Genomic DNA, 25,958 nt, shown 5'->3' with positions numbered 1-25,958 from the left:
TGCTATTAACCCAGTTTACCACTATGTGGTGGAGCTGTAACTTGATTTTCTATTATATCCTAAAAAAACCTCCTCAACTAACAAAAACTAAAAGCTTTCAAGACAGGCCTAGTTATAATTCTCCCTTCTCTGTAATAAGGTGGGGAAGAGTAGTATCAATACTCATGCTGTGGAAAGAGGTAAGCGTTCGGGAATTTAGAAAAACACTGTGGATGTTATTCATGACTAGTCCAGCTCCAGTTTCAGCACATTTTCTGTGTTATCTCCCCATCCCAAGTAGGGTCAGAAAGATGCCAATCAGAGCAGCACAATCGAGTTACGTAGCACAAGACAATGAAACGCTGATGGTACGAAGCAAGCAGTAAAGCCATCCCAGTGGGCTACAAGGAAGGGAAAGGAAAAGCAGTCTTTGGTCGTTATGCAAATACATGCTACTAGCAATACGCTCTGGAAATAAAGCTATGGAATGGCAATAAATTTTATTTAAAGCTCTGACTATAAACCTTTAAAATACACTATGTCTATGGAACAAAATATTAAACAGACTTTTAAAATCTGTTTCCCCAGTAATAAGGCACACGCACCTCCCTCTGTGTTGTAGCAATATGCTGTGTAGTGTCCTGAGCCAAACCCTTTACCATGATGCATCACCACAGCGGAGAGGTCATAGACAAAGGTCTCTGTGTCAAGAGAGGAGAGAGAGTCCCTGCAGCAGTAAGGTTCCATGTTTAATACCTGGTCAAAGAGGACATGGACCCCAATCTTCTCACGGTGATTACGTCCAGACCACCTGCAACACAAATGTATGCAATCAAAATAAACCCCCCCAGACACTCAAGGACTTTACAAAGAAATAAAGTGGTAGGGAGCTGGGGAAAAGTGGGGATGGGACCAGTAACCTGCTCCTACTAAGAGATTTTGAAGAATTCAAAAGGGGAGAGGTAGACGTTAAATATGTTTTTCTTCTTGCTCCCACTCTGAAGTCTATTATAGTTTGTAGACTGGTGTGAAATAATCCCAGGAAATGCTCTAAGTGTAATATAGCCCCATATAAATGTGTTGTCTCGGCACCACTTACGAGATTCAGTTATGGATATAAACTTCCCCAAATACGAAGCATACTCCCCCATAACAAGTACACTAGGGCTGGGTTTATCAGTCAAAAAGACACTTTCCAACCGTAGTTCCAGCATCTGTTATATTATGGAAAAAACAGAACAAAAAACATGACCTAGAAGTGGCAAAAGTGGGGGTCAGATAAATTACCAGGGGGACCAAGTTCCATAGATGAAAACTTACCACCGTGTTTCCAAAATGAGATGCTACTCTCAATAGACTGCAACTTTTCATGATTATCCCCACTTTTACCAGGGCTTAATAGATATTAATGTTGATATCTAAAACGGTCATAATCAGAAACTCCATTGAATGAATAGAGTCAATTTGGAGCTGTTTCAGGCTGCTGCAAACTCAGGCAGGCATTGAATGCACTGCACAAAGGATACATAGTTGTACTATATTAATATTTACACACGTTGACCAGTATTTGTATTTGCAAAAACATTAAGGCTATGTCTATACAACAGAGGTAGGGGTGTGATTCTCCAGCTCGTGTACACACTTTCACGCTAGCTCTCATCAGGATAGTCCAAATATAAATAGCAGTTCAGCCACAATAGCATGAGTAGTGGCAATAAAAGCACGGGTGAGCCGAGCCAAGTACATATTTGCCAGTTTCAGGTGGGTTTGTACTTGGCATGGCTCAGTTGTGCCCCCATTACCCATGCCACTGCGGCTGCACTGTTATTTATACTTGTGCTGGCTCAATGAGAGCTACCACAAGCATGTGTACATGAGCAGGGGAATCTCCTCCCTAGCTTGAAACGGAAATGTAGCCTAAGAGCAAGATACCCATTTTAATAAGGACACTACACGGAGTACACAAGCCACCTGTGCTGTGAATTAAACATTTGCTGCGTGTAAGATGTTTTATTTGCTTGCACGATGCAGGAAATAAGATAATTTCATAGTGTGTATGAACCACTCATGTCCAAAAAGAAGGTAGCACATCTTTTCCATGCAACTATTTCCTTTGCTAAACACTACCTGTGGCCCGCAAAACTCACCTGAATCGTTTAAGGTGCAGCCGGAGGACCTGAGGTAGTCTGTAGATCATTAACTGCTTTTTAGCTTCACTCAAAACAAGAGGTTTAGGAGAAGACTTCCGTCGTTTGCCTACAAAAAGTTTAAGAAAGGCATAAAACATAGGTTGAGTTGTAAATTGTCTTCAAGAGAGGAAGCGGCACATGACAAACCCTTCCTTCTTCCTTTTTAGTCAGGTCAGCTCACAGCAAAGACTTACCAGCGAAATACAAAGTGAATAAGGATAGAGGTACACCAGGGGAAGTTTTGCTTACAACAACCTGCATCTGCAACTTCTAAGCAGGAGGATTCCAACCCCATGGATTTGTTGGAACGGTAAACCATGCTGTTTAAAATATTCACAATTTCACATTTTTGTGCTGCTTATAATCTTCATGCCTTCAGTTATCAGTTTCAGGCTGCTTCTGTTAACATTTCACACTGCGATGTACAACAGGGCTGATAAAAAGATGGCTAGGACCACAGAGCATACAGCCAGTTTCAATGCTAAATAATGCTAGGTTGTCCCCAAGTTATTGAAAAAGCATTGTGGATATTTTTTTTTTTTTAAATACAGCACCAGAACTTTGTACGGAGCTTTACAGGCAGATAAAAGACAGCGTTCCTGTGCTGAAGAGCTGATAGTCTAAGTTAAGATAGTTTGACAAGAAATTGCAACAAATATTGTGAGGACAAGGGTTACCATGGAAAGATCATGTGGTTACTGTGGGTTAGCAATGTGCGTATCTGGAAGATTTTTCACTTGTGACTGTGAGGGGGAGAGTAAAGTGTATATGGCTAAATGGAAAAGGGGTGTTTTAAGAAGCCACTTGAAGGAGAAGAGGGGGAAGGCCTGGTGACCAGATCAAAGACGCAGTTTCGTGTGTAGGGGTCCACAAGGGAAAGAATGGAGAGAGTGGGAGAATAAAAGCAAAGGGGTAGTAAGGTGTGCGGCTTGGGTGAGCAAATGGAAAACAGAGGCCCTTAAGTTCTCATCTCCACAACCACTCACTGTCAACTTCTATTTGCTATTTTTTAAGTAAAATTTTGATCACTAACAGGAATGTAAAATTAAGAGGTGGCTCCTTACGCTGCCTTGAGCCCAGGGTTTGCAGACATGGATTCTCACTTTGGAGTGTTGTAATCCACACCATAAAGTACAATCAACAAGAATAAAATAATTTATTCTAATTGGAGTGATTTTTTACAGTGCTGAGTGGAGCTACCACTGCAGAGCACAGATTACAGTACAATGAAGGTGCCATAATCAACACGTTGCCAACAACGAAAGCAATCTGAGAACGAACAGTAAAAGAATCAAAAGGATTCTTAGCCACTATTTACATTCTATCAACTAGCAGATTTGTTATTAAATTAAAAATATAACTGTCCCCATAAACCCTGTAGAAGTAGCTCTCTTTGATGGGAGAGAACAAAATTATAAAAAGCTACATTCTAAAAACGTTCTTTGTACTTCACCTTAAACAGGTTTGAATTAAACTACAATGAAGGGGCAAATCCTGATGATTGCCTCTCCATATTTACTCACATAATTGCGCAGGCAAAATTGTTGCCTTTATTGCATCAGGATTTTGTAAAAGCCAAGTAAGGAGTTCAGAATTTGTATCTAAAAAATTAACCAATTTTTATTAACTCTGCTTGTGTTCTACTAATTAATCCTTATAGAAAGTGATGTATCCCACATTTAACCATAAACAACAAAGAACAAATGTCACGTGTTTCCCAATGGGCTATCATTTTCATGTTTAAGCGAGTTGCTAACAAACTGAGGCGGAGGGAAAGTAGTTTCAAGGCAAAAATAAAATAAAATAAAAAGCCACTCTATTATATATCTAGCAAACACCTCCACCCCCACCCACTGAAAGCAAAGGTTCTGAAATGTGCGCTTCATTTTTTCATAAAGAGAATACAGAGATAACTGCTTCATAACAGACCTTTGCTAACTCAGCCTCCTCTGTAACTCAGCATTCAAACAAGGAAGGAGTATCGCATACAGTCATGTTGGCTAGTTGGCTTTATGCAGCACAGTCTATCTTAAATGTCTGACGCGTGGTTTCTCAAGAGACTGAGGTGAGATATTTTATGTTGCTTTTCAAAAAAAAAAAATGTAAAACAGCAAATATTGAAACAATTTTTGATTACCAAGGGCTGGGGGGAGGAAGGAAAGGTGTATTTATTTGTTTGTTTTTGGAAATCACTAGAGCTAAAGCATTATATGCAACACCCCTACACAATCCATTTCTGTCTTCAACATTTTTGTTTTTACCTCCATCCAAAAGGACTGAATATCAGCTTGCAAAATCTGGCACTGTGTTCTACTGACAGACTGATTTGACTCACTTATATTGCATAGATAGAGCAAGTAAATCCTGCACTTCACTATCTTTGGGGGCGGGGGCGAGGGAGGAGGATGAGATTCATATGAATCAAGTTAGAGATGAGAGCTTTCAACAAGATACCAAGCCTGGTAGGGCAGAAGGGAAGTGTGCCTGCATACGGAAGCAAGTTTACTCCAGAGTAAAGACTATTTTAAAATTTATCGACAAAAGATGGGATAAAAGTGTGTGTGGGGGGGTGTCTTTTTTTCCTAATCGGAACCTGTCAACTTCACCAGGGCACAGAGGACACAGCTTAGAAAAAGGGAAGAAAAAAAAAATGGACAGGTGACAGCCAGAGCTTCCAATAAGAAATGTACCTGTTAAGTGGATTTCTGCATCTCACTGAACCAATTCAGAACAGATGGGTTGCTCCTTCTCTTTATCACTTCTGACAAGCAGTACCACCAATGATTTTTGGCATCTACTGGTAGGACTGCTGCCTCCCACTAGGACTTGCTTTTTTCAGTTAATGCTTCCTTATCCAATTCAATTATAATCGGCAAACTTTACATCAGCAAACTTTAGGTCTGCACAAACAAGAACTGCAGAATACAAGGCTAAGACACAAGCCAAACTGAACAATACTGATCAGATTTGTGTGAATGATTCACAGCAAATAATTTAGCTGATGAAATTAGTTCCCTCTTTTGCTTATAGACTATCCACAAGCAGATGGCTATTTCCTCAGATTTTTTATCTGAAAGTATTTAATAAATTTGTGATTAAAAATACTGATTGCAAATCACTCCACACAAATGTTTGCTATTTCAGCTGTGCTGATTAGTTGTGACAGGTCAAATAAGTCACTCTGTTTCGTCCCAACTGGATGAACATATGACGACGCCATCATAAATAATCACGTGTCAGAATTTGAAATTCAGTTTTGGTGAATTGGGTGCCAGTACAACTAAACCACATGATTATTCACAAGCTCAAAATTACTTCGTTCAAAAACGTAAGCAAATGTTCTTGGAAAGTTTTCTGCAGTATTCATCCAACCCTAATATTAATCCTCAGACCACCACGAAAGCTAACAAGAGATATATTCTAAATGAGAGGAGTGAGATGCACATGTTCACTTAACAGAAAATACACTAATTTGAGAGTCAAATAGCAATTTCAGCTCATTGGTAAAGACACCTACTAGTCACAAAGAAAGGGAGCACCTTTTCTCTGACATGGTGGCCCTTTAGAACTCTTTGCCTGAAAGCTACAGCTGCAGAGACAAAAATGCTCAAGTCTACAGTGCCTGAAGGAGACATGATGCTAAGCCTACACTGCAACTTACCAAGACTACACTAAAACTCACATACTGCAGGACAAACAACAACACACCTGGCCAGGATAGTTTGTTCATTTCTGCCATGACAGGGAAGAAAAGAAGATGATAAACTTCCTTTTGTACCTGCCTCCACAATCTCACCTCTCCCCCCCAAAATTACTGTGACCGATTTAAGTGGGGCAGAGGAAGCAACCACCTAAAGAAAATCATAGTAGGAGGGAGCAGTTATAGATGGGGTCAAAATATATTCTTAGCAATCTGTGCTGCTGAATGTAAGGAATGATAAAAGGAGCACCTGGTCAGTTCTGAACTGGTACACAGAAGGTGCAGAAGCTATCAACAGGAAGAACCTGCACCAGAACAGAGTAGTGATGAAGGGTGTGGGTATTTTTTTAAAAAATATAACAAACACACCCCTCTCTCACACATGCATCGAGGTACCAATTTTTAGATTTACACACACACACAAAAGTGCACTATGAACATCTCTTACCCGGAACAATGGACAGTGTATCTAAGCTGCAGGTAAAGCATCAGCACTTCACTTACTGTTGCATTGGTCACACGCATATATCCTCCCTTCCAGAGCTTCTGTTTCTGTGAACTTGGCCAACATTTCTGTCAGCATGCACTCTGTCTGGTTAACGGGGACAATCCCTTTCTCAATAGAGTGATAGCGTTCAGGGAATTCCAGGGAAAGATCCCAGAAGGGCTCAATGGTGTTGGATTTGTAGTTGCATGTTATGCAGGTGACCTGGAAAGGAAAGGTTTATACACAAATGATGTTATGTGTACACATACCTACAGTATAGGCATTTATATTCACGTGGGCCAAAGAATTGTTTGGTTATGCCCGTGTGGCAATCCAGTCCAGTGGACAGGAAATTGGGCTGGCAGTCCAGAGAAACGGGTTCTATTCCCAATACTGACCATGACTCATTGTGTGATTTTGGTCAAGTCATTAAACCTCTCTACAGCTCTTTCACAATGTATATGGGGATGATACTTATCTTTGTAGAGTGCTTTGAGATCCTCAGCTGAAAAGTGCTATATAACTGCAAAGTATTATTATACATGTCTCAATAGTTCTTAACTATTTTCTAATACTGTCGCCCCTTTTTGACCCAAGTGGCTAGTCAAAGTTCAGGGCCCTGGAAATGTTCCCATTAGGAGGAGAAATCAGTGGTAGTCAAGTATTTCTTTGATCCGATCTTATTTATTTACAAGGAACGTACAAAGTTCTGCTTCTCCAAATGCAGAAGGAACCAAAAACAAGACAAGTTTCTTAGGCCTTGTCTACACTGCCACTTTACAGCGCTGCAACCTTCTTGTTCAGGGGTGTGAAAAAAACCATCCCCGAGTGCTGCAAGTTTCCGCACTGTAAAGTGGCAGTGTAGACAGTGCACCAGCACTGGTAGCTACTCCCCTCGTGGAGGTGGGGTTTTTTATAGTGCTGGGAGAGCTGGTGCTGTGACTACACGGCAGCGCTTTAATGTTGCTAGCGAAGACATGCCCTTAGCTTACAGCCCCAAACCTCTAGCCAACAGAGCCAAAAGCGTTCTCTCTAGCTTTTCCAGGGTCACACTGGGCTCACCAGCTACCTCTTGGCTTGGCTACACTTGCGAGTTAGAGCGCATTAAAGCAGCCCCGGGCGCCCTACCTCACTACCCGTCCACACTGGCAAGGCACGTACAGCGCTCTGACTCCATGGCTAGAGCGCTCCTGGTACTCCACCTCAGCGAGATTAACGCTTGTTGCACCTTCGCTGAAACGCCCGGGCATCAGTGTGAATGAAGTGTTGCATTACTGCGCTCTGATCAGCCTCCAGAAACGTCCCATCATCCCCTTAAATCAAGTGGCCACTTCTCATTGTTTTGAACTTGCTGTAGGAATGCGGATATGCCCTTTGAAAGCTCCGTTTCTGACAGCCAGCTGCTTACGAGCTCCGAGACAAAGCAACCATTACTGTGGGATGCTGTGTGTGTGTGTGGTGGGGGGGGGGGGGAGGTCTGCTGCTCTCTGAACTTACAAGACAGCATGCTGACATGCTCTCAGCCCCCCCCAAAACCCACTCTCTCCCCCACATACACACAACACACTCCCTGTCACACTCCAGCCCGCTCCCCCCCATTTGAAAAGCATGTTGCAGCCACTTGCATGCTGGGATAGCTACTACAATGCGCTGCTCTTTGTGGCTGTTGCAAGAGCTGCTAATGTGGCCACGCCAGTGCGTCTGTAGCTGTCAGTGTGGACAGATTGCAGCGCTTTCCCCACTGCGCTCTGCAAAGGCTGGTTTAACTCAAAGCACATCTGCAAGTGTAGCCATGCCCTCTCCCTCTGTTCTTAGTATCTGTGTCTTCTGTTTTCCCTCACACTCACTCATTCTCTCTCTCACTCACACATCCAACCCCTTTACTCCTGGTCACAATACCCAGTGGAACCACCCTCTCCCCCACACCACATAGTGTTAGTTTCTGAGCAGATTCTATTAGGCCTTGTTTTAGGTGTGGCCCCTCAAGTGTTTCTTACAACTATCTTAACGGAAGGGCACAGTCACACATTAATTTAAAGGGGTTTTAATTCAACCCATAAGGAGGTTTCACCCAGCTCATATCAATACAAAGAATTCATGTTAACATTTAGGGCCCAATTCTCACCATTTCTTCTCTTTGTTCACTTGTGGATTCAAGAATACCATCTATACTCACTTTCGTTGTTATGGTCAGTTTCAGTTCCTGTTTCATGCACTAGCCCTATGAAATCACTCATGCTCTGCTCTGGTAGTGTGGAGGAGGGAGCTCAAATGCACACTGTTCCTCATGTCCTGCAAAATGGTGCTGACCAATAACAAATTGCAGCAAAGTTAAAACTAAAACTAAGGCAGCAGCAGGCAGGGGCATGCAGAGAGAGAAAGGGGAGGAGAGTATATGCATGCAGGTTTGGTGTTACTCTGGGTTCTACTCAGTTTTCCGAGCTGGAAAATGATCTTTATGAAAAAAAAAGATTTCTTGACCTTGAGGTATGTTCACTTACTGAAGGGCAAATGTAATTGGTCAGAGGGAGTGATGACTAGCAGTTAAAGCAAGGGACCGAGAGGGAAGACTTCTGAGTTTTATTTTGAGCTCCGTCACTTGCTGTGAGAGACTTTAGGCAAGACGCTGCATGGCTGTGTATCTCAGTTTATCCATCCATAAAGCGTAAAGCCTCAGATGAGGCTTAATGAAAGAATATTTGTAAAGCACCCTGGGGGAACCTTGGATGAAAGATGTGATGTGTAAATGGGAGTTGCATTGTCACATATATATAATAAACCTCTTGGCAGGAGAAGCATAACAAATAAAATGGCTCAAAATATATTCCATCACACACATTGCATATAACTCCATGAAGAGTTGTTAATACAGAAGTCTTAAACACTGTGGCTACATCTATGACTCTAGACATGTATTGAACAGTATTAAACAACTAGGATGATGTTTCTGAACACAGAACATTTAGTTAAAAAAAAAAGGGTATGAAGAGTATGTGCACCGTAGACACCTTTCAAAATGAACAGTGATTTTAAATTAACCCTTGCTCACCAGAAAACCCAACGCCCACATCTAAATAGAGGACTAAAGGGTATATATATTCTCCTTTAATATGCAAATAGTTTCTATTAATGCTAATTCAAGATAACCAGCACTGGGAAAAAAAATGGTAGTAACAATAATAGTGTCATGTGTTCATTTTTATGGCCCAATCCTGCAAAGTGTCTCTTGCAAAGTGCTAAACACCTTCAGGGCCCTTTGACATCAATGGTAATTGAGGGCTTGCAAAGACACACAGCAGCTCTTATTATCAGACCCTTGGGGAGTAACGTGAGATACTCAAGGGGAAAATACATCCAAAGGACCAGATATTGAGAGATGCAGAGCACTTGCAACTCGCACAGAAATCAACAAGAGTTATGGGTGCTCAGCACCTCTCAGGATCAGTCTCAAAATGCCTGCAAATATTCATTTTAAAACAAACTTTATTCTTTTTGAGACACTAAGACTGGATTCTCTGGCCCTCTCCCCACAACTCCCCTCCCACTCTTTTGAGCACAGAAACAAAACAAAAAAGCCAAATTAAGTATAAAGACATTGTGTAAAACAAAAACCAACTTGCACTAGGGCTGAGGCCTTGTCTACCCTGTGTGCATTTGTCATCTTAAAGTGATAAAATATAGCTAAATTCTGATACCTTTAGATGTGGGTTATATGGGGGGAGGGATAGCTCAGTGGTTTGAGCATTGGCCTGCTAAACCCAGGGTTGTGAGTTCAATCCTTGAGGGGGCCATTTGGGATCTGGGGCAAAAATTGGGGATTGGTCCTGCTTTGAGCAGGGGGTTGGACTAGATGACCTCCTGAGGTCTCTTCCAACCCTGATATTCTATGATATGCTGGAAATGCCAACAGATCCCTAACAGCTCTAATACAGTGCTGCAATGAATTCCATCTTCATTAGGGTCACCTACCTAAGCCCTGTTGAATATCCAGTGGTTCCACAGAAAACAGAACCTCTGCTCCCTGGCACTGAAAGCAGCAGCTGGTTTCAGTGATGAGCTATGTGCATACCTGACTGAGCAGCTGCCCGTGAAAAATGGTGTTCACCACCTTCAGGACTTGCTTGGTGAGCTTCCTCTGTGAGAAAGGGATGAGGATCCTGCGCTTCGTTCCTTCCGACTCCAGCTCCTGCTGCACTTTGTCCAACAGCTCACAGAGAAATTCCTGAGCGTCCTGCTGATCATAACCTCGAAATGCTGGAATCAGACTCCACACGGAGTGCAGCATGGCAAATGGAGACACTAATGCCCACTTCCCAGACCACATGACTCTGAAGAGGGTGTGCAGTTCATGACAGAGAGAAATGTGCTTTGAACTCGGTTCCTTGGGCTGTATTAGTTCTAAACTCCTGCTTATTGAGGACCCACCATTTAAGCCAGCTGGCAAGCTTTGCCTGCCATATGACCCCATTTTATCATTCCTCCCCGACTCATTAGCAGCAGATCCATTTGCCAACTTGCCAGACATTCTAGACTTTCCATTCACGGTTTTGGCTAAGAGTTCTTCAGTTTCACAGAGGTCAAGTGTCAAAAAACATTCTCTGAACTTCTGGAGGTGACTAAGCACTTGAAGGATTGAGTTCATGTAGCATGTGTTTCCCAGATTCCTTAAGCCAGTCACACCAGGAGTCATTAGGGGTTTACGCCGGATGGAATAAAACTGTCTGAATCTGCTGCTCTGCACTCGCCTTGAGGTAGGGGAACTTGCTGCCATCTCTCTAAACTTCCTTGGAATCAAATTCTCTCTGTGAACGTGAGACAGAAGTCTCGCACTCTTTCTAGGAGGAGTGTTTGCCAGTTCCTCCAAAAGTCGCCGTTTCATCTCTTGCCGCCTCTGCCTGGCTGCTTCCTTCTTTCTCTCCAGTTCCTCCATTTGTTTCTTTTGTTCTAGTTTTAGCCGGCCTCTAGAACTCTTATCAAACCAGGTCCGCAGTGCTTTTGCTAGCAAAGATTGGCGCCTGTGCCAGAGAGCAGTGAGCATCTGAGGCTGTCCCTGAGGGGTCCTTTGATGGCTATACACCTCCTCCCCCAAAGCCATTGATCGCAATGTCCTCCCACTTCTTGCTGATGGATCATGCTTCTGACTTCTAATAGCAGAGAGAGAGCTTCTTAACAATTTCAAATCACCCTCAGGATTATCATTCAAGACATAGTCTTCACAAAGGTAACAAAACACATACAGATCATTAACTTCCATAGCCAAGGGATGCCTGGTCTCTTCAAAGTGTTTAAGTGCATGTTCCTCAATGTACCTTCCACAGGCCACGTGGGAGCATTTCAGACAAGCCCATATAGACTCCGTGGTGTTGCAGTCTTTGCAGTGCCACTTCTGGGGATTCAGGATAGAATGGTCCTGGGCGAGTCGTAGCCGCCCGACATGTTTGCATCTATCCATGTCTTACAGAAGGCTCCACTGCTGTACCCTTGCAAGACAAAAGGAGAAGGATCTTAGAGCCACAGGACAAATTTAAAGTCATGTCTCTTTTGTAAAGATATATATAAAAAAAAAAAAAGACCTAAAAAGACAGACGTGTCACGTCTTGCCAGCTCCAATTACAGTATTTCCTTTCACAGACTGAAATACCTCTGGTAGCAATTTTTAAAAGCTATTTTTAGTATCAGTGAAAGACACTGGGTTGACAAACTCCAAAGAATGAAGCTGACTATCCACCTACTGCCAACAGCCCAGGTAGTGCCTCTGCAAGCTGACAACACGCCTTAGTGAGCCTGCGCTCTTAAGATGGACCATTTTAAGGCCAATAGTGAAGATGTTTTTGTGACAGACATACCTGTCCACTAGGAACTTGATGGAGATTACAAAACTTTTTTCATAAAAGCCACACAGATGCTAGATAATTGTCATGACCAAACTGGACTATATTTGAAATGAAACCTGAAAGGTAAAGGCGCTATATCACACTATTGGTCTCTTGAAGTCTCTCATTTTCCACCATGTAATATTTTTTTTCTGAGTTGGGCACGGTGCAGGAGCAAGAGTTTCAAATATTTCACTAAAGTTGAATATAAAAATTCAGCCATGACAAAAAAATGAAATGCAACCATCGCATTTATAGGTCTCACGTAGTTTATGCAGTCATATTATGGCAACATGTGTCTGTGATTGTATTTGAGCAGATATGGGTTTGGTTTTTGGCTCTTTCACTGAATTCTCCTCAGCAAACCTTTAATTTAAAGGAAGACTTGCAAGCAATATGAGTCACAGACTCATCCTACAAAAACAATTGGATAAATCTTCAGCTGGTGCAACTGTCATAGCAGTATTGACTTCAATGGGGCTACAACAATTTACATCAGCTAAAGATTTGCCTCTATACTTCTAAACTAAGGCCAATATATTTGTTTTTAAAAAGTTGTTTGCATATTACAGCCTTGCACAGAAACTGCAGGTAGAAAATACATTCCAGGATTTTTCACTTGTGCATTCTGACATAATGCACAATTGAGTATGTCTGCACACAAAAGAAAAGACAACCAAGTTACTCTATTTTTAAATAAAGTACAAAGCAGGGATACTGGAATACTAAAGAACCACACGCTTCCAGTTGTGTCTTCTACATCCATATGTTTTATAAATGATTCAGTTATGTTCTACAAATAACATAACGACAGAGTTCTTCATGCTAGTAAAATGGTTTCTTTTGTATAATCCAGTCAGTGATCGGATACAAATGGAGAAAAATTGGGATGAAGACGTGTCAGACAGATACATACATACATACATACAAACAATTCACTACTCACTGTGTCATCTTTAAACATTCTTTTTTTCGCAACTCAATGACCAGAGCCTGGAACATCCCCATTTCAGCCAATAGGAGACTTGGCAGTTCTTCAGGAATTTAATTACTACTTAGGTCTTCATCACAAAGCAGCACAGCTTCAAAGCCCTAGAAAGAGAATATTCCTGTGATACATGTAAACAAACTAAAAACAACATAGTAGGGCTGCTTTAGAACATGATTAATCCCCTCAATGGGAAGAGCTACCGCAGAGAATGTATTCGTAACAAGGAACAGAATTAGCTGGAAGTCATGACATTAATGCATCTAATAACCCAAATACTCGATTGTGACAAAATGTCAAATGGAAAAGGGTACTCCAGAATTTCATTTTTCTGATCATCAATAAATCTGCTGATCACACACATAGCCTCTTCTTCAAAAGTTTTTCATAGTGGATAACCTACCATACGGCATAGTAAAATCTCAACAGGAAAACTAAGCAAACTTATACACCTCTTGTGACCACTTTAATTTTGGCTATGCAGCAGGAAAAACTCTGTTTCCTATATGTTTTTCACAATAAAAATGTATAAATGGAAAGTTGTCAAATGTAGATGATATTAAAATAAAACAAGCGTAATGGGAAAAAGACGGGGGGTGCGGGAGATTGTGAAATGCATTCTGTCCATAATGGAGGAGGAAAGGTTAAGACAGAAAGAGGGTTGTTATTTATTGTAATAATGAAGAAAAGTCGATCTCACCTCAGACACACATTGTGTGATCACAGTACCTCAATACAACACAAAGTAATAATATCCAGCGAGACTAGCAATATACACAACACGGTTACAGACCATTCAAAACACAGTTACAGAACTGGCATGCAGAAAGCCTTATTTCAAAATTCGGAATGCTATTTTATGGGGAATATAGTTGAAATGCAACTAAGGAAATAGCATACTTTCCAGGACATTTAAGATGAGCACTGTAACAGCCAACTACAAATAGTATGCAGACTGCACATTTGACAACTCCATGAAAATACGCCTTAGTCTCTCTTAAATTTATTATGCAAGTTTAAATTAAACTTTACTATTAGCACCACCATATTAAGGATGGAAGATTTCAGAGGAAGTTAAACCTTTTCCACTCCATCTTTTGTTCTCCTCTATTTGAAAACAGCAATACAAGTGGCATCTTTAGAATTTGTATGTCTCTGCAACAGAGATACTTAAACATCAGAGTAACTTTTTTTTTTCACTGGCTGTTTAAAACAGCTCTGGATTTAACTGTGCCTTTTACTTGGGCTGCGCTAGTTCATTCCCACATGCCAAATAACTGGTAAGGCACTTTCAGAAATAAAATGAAAAACAAAGAATGGGAATGGTCTATTTATAAATAAGTTCAAACTGTTCCCCACCACCACCACCACTTATTTCTCTTTCTGTCTTTCTTTCCTTCCTTCTGTTCCCTCTCAAATCTTGTCTGAAAATTGTGGAATAATCCGGTCTAGTCTTGGTGAGACTAAGTGGCATTGATTCCAGCTCGAAAGAAAGTAGACACTATGGTAACATTGACAACCTTCATTTACATAAAAGAATACTAATTATGTTGCATCATCAACATCTGCAATTCTGCTCACTGCCATATGCTACAGTGTTGGGAATTTAACCCTTAAGCCTCACAAAGGTGCCCAGAACTGCTCCTTACTACCAAAATAAATTTGTTTCAAACAGTGTCTAGAATTTCTTATTATAAACAGCAGTGAAGCACTTCCTTCACTGGTTTCAAAAAGACAGTATTCTTAAAAGGCTTAAAAATTACCCCAATTTTCCAAGAAACCAAGAAATCCCAGTAGATGGTTGGTTTTAAACAAAAACAAAACAAAACAAAAAATGTAGCCACGGATAAGATACAGCATCATACTATAGTGTTTAACAATAAAAACATGCTGTCCGTGTTTGCATTACAAGGCCTTTGACAGGTTTCAGAGTAGCAGCCGTGTTAGTCTGTATCCGCAAAAAGAAAAGGAGGACTTGTGGCACCTTAGAGACTAACAAATTTATTTGAGCATAAGCTTTCGTGAGCTTCATCGGATGCATTTGACAGTTTCTTTTATTTTTACTGTGTAGACTAGTAAGATTTCCTGCTATTAAAATAATTTTATTCTTTTAAAATCGTGGTCACTTAGCAAAATAGGCATTTGGAGAGCTAGATGCAGTTATTCACGGCACACAGATATTCTCAACTTTGCATGTAATATTACAACCTCCTTTCTCCTTATATAGCACATTTTCTTGCGAATGCAGGCCCAGGAGCATATACCAATTATATGTAACTGCTCTGGAAGTGACAACAAAGGAACAGTTTTTATTTACTCAAAACTACTTAAACATACATCATCTTTCAGGTTTACTCCTCCTTCAGCGTCTGTTACCAAATGAAATCTTTCCCTCTTCCACCACATTGGTTTTCATGTCAAAACTAAAAAGCAGTCTGCATAGCCAGCTGGGGTGTCTGAAACGTCTGCATTGCTCACTAAACATGCCCCCTCCTCATCTCCAAAAGCAATTTAGACTTGCCAGATACTATAATCTGAGCTTCAACTGCTTCCTAGAAGCAGTCGAATCCCTTCTTCAGAGCAAATCATGAATTATTGACTCATGTTAGCCATGCTCCTCCTGAGGTCTGAGTTCTCAAAGTATGAGTTTCTCAGCAACAAGTGTAATGAAGGGACCCACCAATGTCTGGAGCTCCTGTTCTCGCCCACAGACACATGCAGGTAACTCTCATTAATGAAGTTAGCAAGAGCTGTACGCACCCAACTGAAGACAGAGGTCAGCCCGTCTCTGTTTTTATGCAACTATTACAAACAACTGCCAGCTACTTCCTACTTCAGAGGAGAGGATGAAGTCAACATGGACCAAAGTAATGGGGAAAAATAAAGAGCAGAGCTAAAGGAACACAAAAAAGAGAAGAAAACTGGAAGATGCAAACAGTTCCAGGGAAAAATAATTAATCTTATTGCAAAGCCTGTAGAGAGCTGAAGTAATTTAAAATGTCACAACTCTCAAACATTAAGTCATATGGTTGAATAAGTAGGCCTAGTATAAACTGAATAACGACTGTTTTAATACCAGAAAGTTAACATCCTAGCATGTTTTCTTAACCACTTAGAACAAAAAGCGAGTTAGCTCTTTTTTGTTGAGATTACAGTAACTTAGTTTTATGGGCACCTTTTATCTAGCATGGGACATCTCAAACTTTTCCATGCTGTGGATCTCATTTTAACAAACACTATCTCAGAGACACCTCCTCTGCCAGTTGCTGACTGCTTGGGCTATTTTCCTGCCTCATGAATAGCTGAAAAGCAGTGATTGCTCTGGATGGAGATATGATACTAGGGGAAGTGCTAAACTTCATTAAAATACAGCTAAAAAATACATTAAAAGATGGAAATAAAGAAAAAGCCAGCACCACTCAACTAGCCAGCTCTCTGGTGGACCACCAGCAAGGGTTCCATGAACTGTTGTTTGAGCAACTATAATCTACAAGGATCCCATAGTGCTTAAAACTGGTGCCAAATCCCACTTTCCTTACTTACATGGGTCCTCCTAACCCCGTAATTTACCTGGAGTGAAATTCTCTGCTGCATCTCTAAGAAGCATAGCACAAAACCCACAGTCCCAGGGAAAAAGGGGCTAAGGTGGCTTTAAGCCACTTTTTCAGTCGCTCTATACCAGGGGTGGGCAAACTTTTTAGCCCAAGGGCCACATATGGGTATGGAAATTGTATGACAGGCCATGTATGCTCACGAAATTGGGGTTGGGGTGCGGGAGGGGGTGAGGGCTCTGGCTGGGGGTGTGGGCTCTGTGGCAGGGCCAGAAATGAGGAGTTCAGTGTGTGGAAGTGGGCTCTGGGCTAGGGCAGGGGTGCAGGAGAGGGGGGAGTGAGGGCTCTGGCTGGGGGTGCGGACTCTGGGGTGGGGCTGGGGATGAGGGTTTGGGATGAAGGAGGGTGCACCGGGCTGGGACCAAGGGGTTTGGAGGGCAGGAGGGGGATCAGGGGTGAGGGTGAGGGTGTGGGCATGGGAGGAGGTCAGGGGTGCAGTCTCCGTGCGCCGCTTACCTCATGCAGCTCCCATAAGCAGCGGCATGTCCCCCCTCAGGCTCCTATGTGGAGGCATGGCCAGGCGGCTTTGCATGCTGCCCTGTCACAGGTGCCACCCCCGCACCAATGGGAGCTGAGGGGGTGGTGCTTAGGGTGGGGACAGCATGCGGAGCCCCTTGGCTGCCCCTACGCATAGGAGCCGGAGGAGGGGGGGAACATGCTGCTGCTTCTGGGAGCCACGCGGAGCCATGGTACGCACTGAGTGGGGCAAGCCCCCGACCCTGCTCCCCAGTTGGAGAGCTGGGGCGGGGCAAGCCCTAGACCCTGCTCCTCGGTAGGAGCTCAAGGGCCTGATTAAAATGTCTGAAGGGCCGGATGCAGCCCCCAGGCTGTAGTCTGCTCACCCCTGCTCTATACTAACCCTGAGCTGTCCCAGGGCTTGGAGAGCACACACCCTAAGCTTGTAGCCCATCTAAGTTACAGAAGCCTTCCTGGGCTTCCCTACCTCCCCAGTGCTGTAGCACTGAGTGTTGTGTCTCACCCGCAACAATCCACCCTCCAGGCTGGGGCTTGTGAGAGGTTCTGTGTGAGCCTGCCTTATAGCTGTCTTCCACAGTGCCTGCACCAAGGGACTCCTACCACACTACTCCACTGTAAAGGGCGAGAGCAGGGGGAAGGATCTCACCTTTATTGTCCAGTCCATAATGCTTACTAGCATGGACAGTTAATGTAGAGTGAGCAGGATATTGCTCATGCATTTTTAAAAGGACAAAACAAACTTCACCCACCACTGAAATACACCAACCTCTGGGTAGAACATGACAGCAATGTTTTGTGGTCATTTAGGGCAGGAAATGAACAAAGTTTCTTTAACTCGTAACACTAAAGCATACAAAAACATGAAGCCATTTAGCCATGTTTTGCTCTAACAGTATTTACTGACTATCTGAGAAGTATTTTTCAGCGACTAGATGTAAGACGTGTTTATAAATGAACATGTGGATATATTATTATCCTTTATATTGTACCTTTCCTGTTTGTGTCACATATTTGGAAACAGATTGAAGAAATCTATAAAGATTTGGCAACGGCCACAGTTTTGTTTTTAACTTATGTGTGTGAGAGAAACATTCAGCAATGATGAGGAGTGTTGGACTGACAGCCCTGGAAACTGAAAGTTCTCCATTTATTCATGGGAAAGGTACTGAGCAGGGAGCAGCAAGGTTCCTCTACACCAACCTACCAAAGTCCCTCATCCACAACCTGGAGACCACCTTTAATGGTGGGAGGAAAGTTCACCCTCAATGGCCCTTTCATTGATTTAGTCCACCTACTGAAACTGGCAAGAGGAAAAAAGAGCAGTGGCAGCTTTGCTGTTGTAGACACCTGTCTACTGTGAGCTGGAGTTACATTAATACTAACTTAAGGGTTTTTTTTGTTTTTGTTTTAAATAAATGCGGGGAGGGGATACATGTTTGAATCCTACCAACAACAGAAAAACAAGGCTCAATTTGAGTCTAATTAGGCCAGCTAATTTTAAAATTCTGATGGAAATTTTTTTAATTTGTCCCTTTACTTACTGGATACTGGAGCCTACTTTTCAAACATGCAGTCTTAGTCTTATACGGCAGAATTTTCCCTCTGCTGCGTACGTTCAGAAGTTCTCAAACTGGAGCTGACAATAGGGAGAAAAGAGAGAAACGTGTCTAAAATTGTGTGCCGACTGTTTAACCAATCCTTTTGCAAGGATCACATACAATGGCCAAGCGTCTATGACTGTACATGGATACTGAACGTCTGAATCTATCATTCTGTCAAAACTGGGCATGTAGCTATCAAACGTCTCACAGTTAAAATGGTAATTGGCAAACTGAGAAGCATACCCATTCTGTTTGTTCGCTGCTGCAAAGGAAATGAAACAGAGCAGGAAGGATGAGTTTTGTGATAGCCTCCTGTAAAATGCAATAGAGTAACATGTTTCTTTTCTTGAAGGAAAGTGAGCCAATATATTCTTATTGTTTTAGCTCTGCTGACCGGACTGCTTGGTTTTATTTCATTATTCATAGGAAAATATTGCAGGAGGGTGTTTCCTAAAAGTGCCAGGCTCTCTGAGATGGTGTTTCTGTTAGTCATTTTACAAGTGAAATTGATCTAGACTGTTTTCTTTAGTGAATTATTGTGCTTAAGGCATTTGCGTGTGTTCATGCGTGCAGTTCACTTGTTGGTATTTATAGCAAATTAGACTTTTCTATTGCACTAATTTATATTTATTTTTAGTACTATACTTTGGGCAATACAATTCTGCTTCATTTGTTTCTCCTCCAGCCTTAAACTTACTTGCACCCCCTAATGTCCAAGTGTAACTTAACTGCATGAACAAGAATACACCACGGGATTACTGTTAGGTGTGTTCTCATTTCTGCAATCCTCATTACTCTGACATTGGTCTGACCTGTTCTTTTGGACAAGTAGGGATGGACATGAGCTTAAAAAAAAAAAAAAGCCATCTACCTGGTTCATAGTCAGTCAGGTACAGGGGTTTGGGGGACAGAAATGAGATGTATGATTGGTTAATTTAGACAAAGTAAGGAGCAACACACTCCCTTCCTCTGTAACAATCTGTGGCCACAGGAATAGAGACAGGGTCATCAGCTAGCTGCATACATGGAGGAAGGGGAAAGAACTAGTAACCTGCTCCAAAAAGTCACAAACCTCTAAAGGAAAGTTCCTCACAGCAGTCAGCCACAGGAGAATTTATAGCCTCTATTTTGTTCTCAAGCCATTAGAGGAGTGAGACTATTACAAACTAATAAACAGTTAAGTAAATCTAACATTCCATTCAGTAGAAGGGAGTGCTATCCATACCAGACAAACAAACTAGTGCTAGTATCACCTACTCTCTGTTCAGACACTATGATCCATCTTGCTGAAATTACTGGTGTACTGGCCACCAGAATCATCTGCTGACTCACAGTATGTGGCTGCTCAGTTAAAAACCAAGCACTTTTTTCAGCTTTTCTTTCTCCATGGAGTAGTCACTTGGCACAGAAATCCATTCTCCCAGTTAGACTCTTACTTGCTATTCGTAAGCTTTCAAATCCCATCTCTAACAAGTAGTAACAGCCTTAGCAATTTTTTAGTCTGTACCTAAAGCATATTTTCTCAAAAGCTGTCTGCTCTATGTTCAATGATTGCTGGATTCTCTCTATTCAAGATGACAAATTCCCAAGTAAATGGCCTGGAGGCAAATTAATACAACTGCCAAAGAAATAAAAAATAAAAAGAAAAGAAAAGAAAAGAAAAAACATTAGCAAAAGCATCAGAAGATTGTGAATATATTGCATCTTTGAAAGGGGAAGGGCAATCAGACCAGAGAATTAAATAGCTGCTGTAACTCAGAGTAGAAAAACACCAAAGAAGTCTGGTAAATAAAACTCAACCCCCTAGTACTTGCTCAATTCTGAAACATACTTTGCTAATAACACACACAAAGAGGCCCTCAAGATGACTAGTGCTCTCTGTTTATTCTTTCTGAGTTGCAACAAACTCATGCAAGTGTTATCTTACCTCTGTATTTCAATGTACAAAACACTTTAGCAAATCTCAGGGCCTAATGCACATCTTTCTGCTTTCAAGAGTCAGCTTAAGTTTGGAACCATAAACACAAGAGTGATGAACTAAAACTCAACCTTAATGCCAACTTCCACAACGAGCTCTATTTTATTAACTCAAAGGAGTGCATTATAACCATGTTAGTGTTAAACAATTTCTGGGAGTTCATATTGTGCTGTAAAAATTTGCTCTGGGCTGAAAGCTGGTATCTTAGAATTTTCAAATAAAGGTGGCCATTGCAAAATGGGGGAGGAGGGAAGTGTGGAAATGTTAAAAAAAAATCCTATTTAATTTGACTTCCACCTGAGAATTTCAGGTTAGTAATATGGCCTCTGTAGAATTTCGCCATTCATACAAACCAGGATGAAAGAAGCTAAAAGTGAAGGTGCTGTGGGTGGAACTGGAATTCTGGGTGCTTTTCATTCAATTACAAATCAATATTAAACAGAGTCTAAAAAAAACCCCAAACCCACAGTTATTCCAATAAAGAAAGGGACATAGTAAGGCTCTAAGGATGGACTCAAATTCTATCTGAAAAGGCACAGCTGGACACTGGGAATAGTGCTCCTGCCCTGAAAAGTGCAGATATTTTTGAGAAGGATGGATGGAGATATAGAGATAAAACCTGCCTCACACTGACAAGATAAATAACTTCCACTGCTGAGCCTCCTAAATAATCATTCTGATTCCATTCAGAAATATGAACAGAGATTCTCAGAGATACTGAGACCCTGTGAACCTACAACCAGGGCGGAAAAGTCCACCAGATTTTAAGGGACTAAAAGGTAAGTGACCAAACACATTTACCTCCTCTTCCTCACTCTCAGCTTCCATTCTTCAGGTGTGCAGCTAATTGACTGTTAACTCATTTCATGCAGGTAGTGTATATGTATATTACAGCACCAGACAAATTATTAAGTCATAAGATTCTAGGAACTATACAGACTCAAAAAGGGCTGAATTCAGTTAAAAAGCCCCCCCCCAGTCTGATAATTTCCACTTTAGTAAAAATATGACCTGTGTGCCCCTTTAGGCAAATGACAGGCTTATGAGCCATAGAAAGCTTTTAGCAGATTGTGTCGCGTCAGATGAGGGACAAAAATGAAAAGCATCTCTTTTTTCCTTAGACTCTGGAAGCTGAGAGTACTTTAAGAAAAGGATTGCTGTCTTTGAAATTATTTTATACATGAGGAAGGCACTACACAATTCTAACTGTTTTTGTTATGCTAGAATAAATTTGGAGCTTTAAAAAAATCCTCGTGTCTTCATGGAACAAAAGGTCACACCTCTAAAACACAAGCTCATAAATGCTTACGTTTGAAACCTTGTCTTCTAAGTGTACAATATCATAACACATCTTTTCCTGCTGAAACAGCTGCTATCTTATGGGCCAAAGTTGATATCCACCAGGAACTTAGCTGACAGTTTATGGGTTGAAAATAATCACACAAAGGCAAACAGAAAAGGTGGATTCCTTTAGCTCTCAAACCCATTTCAATATAGCCCTCTTAAAGGCTGAGCACACCACATTTTGCATTGCTGTCCCTCTGCTAACCAATCTCTATTGTTCCAGACACCCTTTTAGAGCTATGTCCATTTTTCAAAGAAAGACTCTGACATCTTATGATACATAAAATGGTCTCAACAAAAATTATGTATTTCTCTTATTTCCTTTACAGACAGGAATATTTGCATTAAAACAGGATATTTAAGAATTGATCTGCTCCTGTAGGGAAACAGCAGCAGGAGCAGATGAATGCTTAAAACAAAGATCCTGTTTTTTTGTTCAAGATCACTACAGAGGGAAGAAAAAAATCCCAGAAGACATGTTACACAGGAAGAATTATTCTGAAGGGTAATTGTTATCAGGGTTTTCCACAAGGCATCTGTTACTCTTTAAGAGATTCCCTGTGTGGCTGAATCCTCTTCACCAGGATTATAGTCCTTTTCCCCATGGCTATGACACTGCTCGGTTGACTTTATGAGTTTTTGATGCTGAAATTACAGATTTAAAATATTTGTGGCCATGCGAAATACCAGCCTGACTTTCCCCCGCTTGTCAGCTAGCTTATCAACAGCCTCCTGAATAAGGAAAAAGTATATCATGACTGCAGTCAGGACCTGAATCCTCATTTAATTTCAGGCTCCTAGACACCATACACAGGGGGGCCTCTTCATCCCTTAGGGATGGTCTACATTACCCGCTGGATCGACAGGCAGCGATCCAGTGAGGGTCGATTTATCGCATCTAGTCTAGATGTGAAAAATCTACCACCGAGCGCACTCCGGTACTCCACCAGGGTGAGGTGTGCAGGCGGAGTCAACAGGAGAGCGTCAGCCATTGACTTACTGCAGTGAAGACACCGGATCTAAGTACGTTGACTTCTAAGAAAGTAGCGTAACTTAGATGACCGCCCGCCCCAGTACAGACCAGGCCTTAGAGTCCCAAAGATTTTCTCCACACCTTCTTTAAATCCCCACTGGATCCCATCAGTGCTGCCCACTTAGCCAAAAGTTGCTGTTAACATAATGAAAATGCACACTGAAGTCTCTACACTTAAAAGTTTTGCAAGCGTAACTATAGTGATTAGGAGTGTGAACAAAATAACACCCCCGCCCCACCCCCAACTGACAAAATGGCAAAAGCTCCAGTGTAGATGCAGTTATACTGGCAAAAAAGTCTGTTTTCCAATAAAGCTTACTTTGTTCCACGAACTGGTATCAGCTATGCCAGCAAAAGAACAATTTTGCAGGTATAAGATGCGTTTCCATTAGGAGGGCTTGCCAGTATTGCTATATCAACAACCCTTTCTAGCGTCAATGAGGCCTGAATGTACTGCTCTTGCAGAACACCTTCCAAGAGGGACATTCAGACCTGAAATCGAACTCAGATCTTCTTTAGGGCCATGCAAAATGTTACCACTAGTTCAGGATCAACTTCTGAACTTTTTAATTAAGTTCTTTAGCTTAAAGAGCCTACGATCTGTACTCAATCATATACATCTCCTTTCATAATGCAAAACTGGGATTAAAAATGGTTTTGGAAGGTAGAGAAATAAATGTAGGTACCAAAAGGTGGAGGTGGCCCTGGAATTGTCCCTGGAACTAAATATTAACTAGACTGCTCTTCCATTTTAGAGAAGAAATTCGTGCAAAAATGAGCCTGTTCTTTTAGCTGATTGAATATCTGATTAACTCACTTTGCCATAGCTGGAGTCTAACTCAACTGTCCATTAGGATCTGGAGAATACCAGAGGGACCGAAGAGTTCCAAGTCTGATCAGTCAGAGGATGGGCCAATAAAACCAACAGCAATCCATGCCAACTTCCTGTGGGGAAGAGAAAGAACGTGATACGGCTAGGTCATTGAGGCCTTTTTTTTTCATGGCAGAAACTACTCATGATATTACCTTATGAGGCTGTTAAATTATTTTTAGATGACTTACTTCTCCATGCTGCTTCTTGTTGTAGTAGAGACAGAGCCAAATAGATACAGGCACAACTCCCATTTATTGTTTACAACAGAGCTGAATTTCTTCCCAAATCTGAAGATCAAACTGCAGACTTGTCCCTGCTCCTTTCTTTTGCTGGAGAAATCACCACCTTTCAGATCTTCTAGGCCTTTAATAGGCTGGAACCTGGCTATCTCGAGGGATGCCTCTCTCTGAGACTGTGACCCTTCAAGATAAATGCATTCATCAGCTCTGTTGGAGCTTACTTTCTAGGTAAGACTCAAAGATCCATAAGGCTGGACTCTTAAAGCAAGTGGCTCACTGCTACCAAACGCACTCATACCAGTTATCAGGCTCATCATGCATGTCACCCCTTCATAACAAAATGCCAGGTTCATATCTCCACTTTAACTCCTACCTTCTACCACATCTGCAGTAACTACCCTACGAGGGATTTGGGGGAGGAAACAAAAAACACAACACAACATTCTATCAAGCATACACAACTCTATTATGAGAGGAAAGGGTCATGGATACAGTCTGATTTTTTGTGCTCAGACTCAATATTACAAATCTTCTAATTAGTTTTCTACCATTTTCTACCATTCTGTGAAGGAAAAAGTAACTAACCTTCTCTATACCACATTACATACAAATATTACTTTTGTAAGAAAACTAACAGAAAATTCAACCTTACAAATCAGCCTTACTTTTGAATTTCATGCGGGTTTTATTGTGTTTGTATCACAGCCTCCATATTAACTTTCTATTTTTCATTTAACTCAAAGACTGTTGAACCCAGTGAGCCATGAGGTAGAGAACTCTGGCTGCTAAGCAAGGTTTTGATCGTTACACCTGTTAAACCTTCAAGTAATTATTCTGACTCGAACTAATGAGCTAGGTAATTTTTCTCTATATAAGAGCCTCAAATTACAGAGCTTTGGGAAGCAACTTTCAATGCAGTGAAAAGATCAAACAAATCTAGAAGTTTGTTTAGAAAGGGACTCCTCCTCAAGGTTCACTGGCTCAAAATTTTGATTCACCCTAAAAATAATATTTTCTGTTTCAAATACTTAACACACTGACAGTCAAATTTGGAGGTCCTTATTCAGTCAAGCTCCCATTGACTTTTACCTAAGTAGCGGATGAGTAAAAAATTAATAAAGATTTGCTCACAAAATAGCTACATTTTAATGGGATGATCAAACTTTGAACTCACAAACTTTGAGAATGGCTGTTGAGAAACTGGGTTTCCCCAATGCTATATGATCATGGAGTGAACCAGTACCTTTGTTTTGTTTTAACAGGGTTACCAAGAAAGTATAAAATGTGAAAAACCACCATTACAGGTTCTGAAGGTCCTTGAAAATGCTTAAGTTAACTGAGCATCAACCGTGGATGTTATATTGAATTATTGGAATGCTGTGTAATTCTCATTTTATGGCAGTTTAGAATTTATAACTGTTTTTTACTCACATAAATAAAACCTTTTCCATTAATTTTAATAGGCTTCTAAGGTGTTTTGTTTTTTAAATCAACATCAAGTTGAGAATCATGTCAGAGTAGTCTGCATGTGTGAAATGTATACACAGATATACTTAGTAAGTATTAAATACAAACATTTCACTTG

General features: G+C 41.3%; 1 protein-coding gene across 3 annotated transcripts in view; it reads right to left on the bottom strand.

The window, feature by feature from the left end:
- USP49 (ubiquitin specific peptidase 49) overlaps positions 1-24,437 on the bottom strand; it is a 34,468-nt gene extending 10,031 nt beyond the window's left edge. For 2 of the 3 annotated variants that reach the window (XR_013348573.1, XM_077839616.1), the window contains exons 1-7: positions 24,323-24,437; positions 24,078-24,205; positions 13,175-13,320; positions 10,425-11,835; positions 6,373-6,577; positions 2,127-2,235; positions 585-790 (exon numbers count right to left, since the gene is read on the bottom strand). Coding sequence is in view for 2 of the 3 variants with exons in the window: in XM_077839616.1 (XP_077695742.1) it covers positions 585-790; positions 2,127-2,235; positions 6,373-6,577; positions 10,425-11,807 (1,903 nt within the window). In the remaining variant the exon portion in view is untranslated. The remainder of the gene's footprint in view (positions 1-584; positions 791-2,126; positions 2,236-6,372; positions 6,578-10,424; positions 11,836-13,174; positions 13,321-24,077; positions 24,206-24,322) is intronic. The other variant, XM_077839617.1, reaches the window with a different exon arrangement.
- Positions 24,438-25,958: the final 1,521 nt, after the last annotated feature.

Source organism: Eretmochelys imbricata, chromosome 21 (assembly GCF_965152235.1).
Source record: "Eretmochelys imbricata isolate rEreImb1 chromosome 21, rEreImb1.hap1, whole genome shotgun sequence".
NCBI classification, from domain to species: domain Eukaryota; kingdom Metazoa; phylum Chordata; order Testudines; family Cheloniidae; genus Eretmochelys; species Eretmochelys imbricata.
This window is presented reverse-complemented; position numbering and strand designations above follow the sequence as displayed.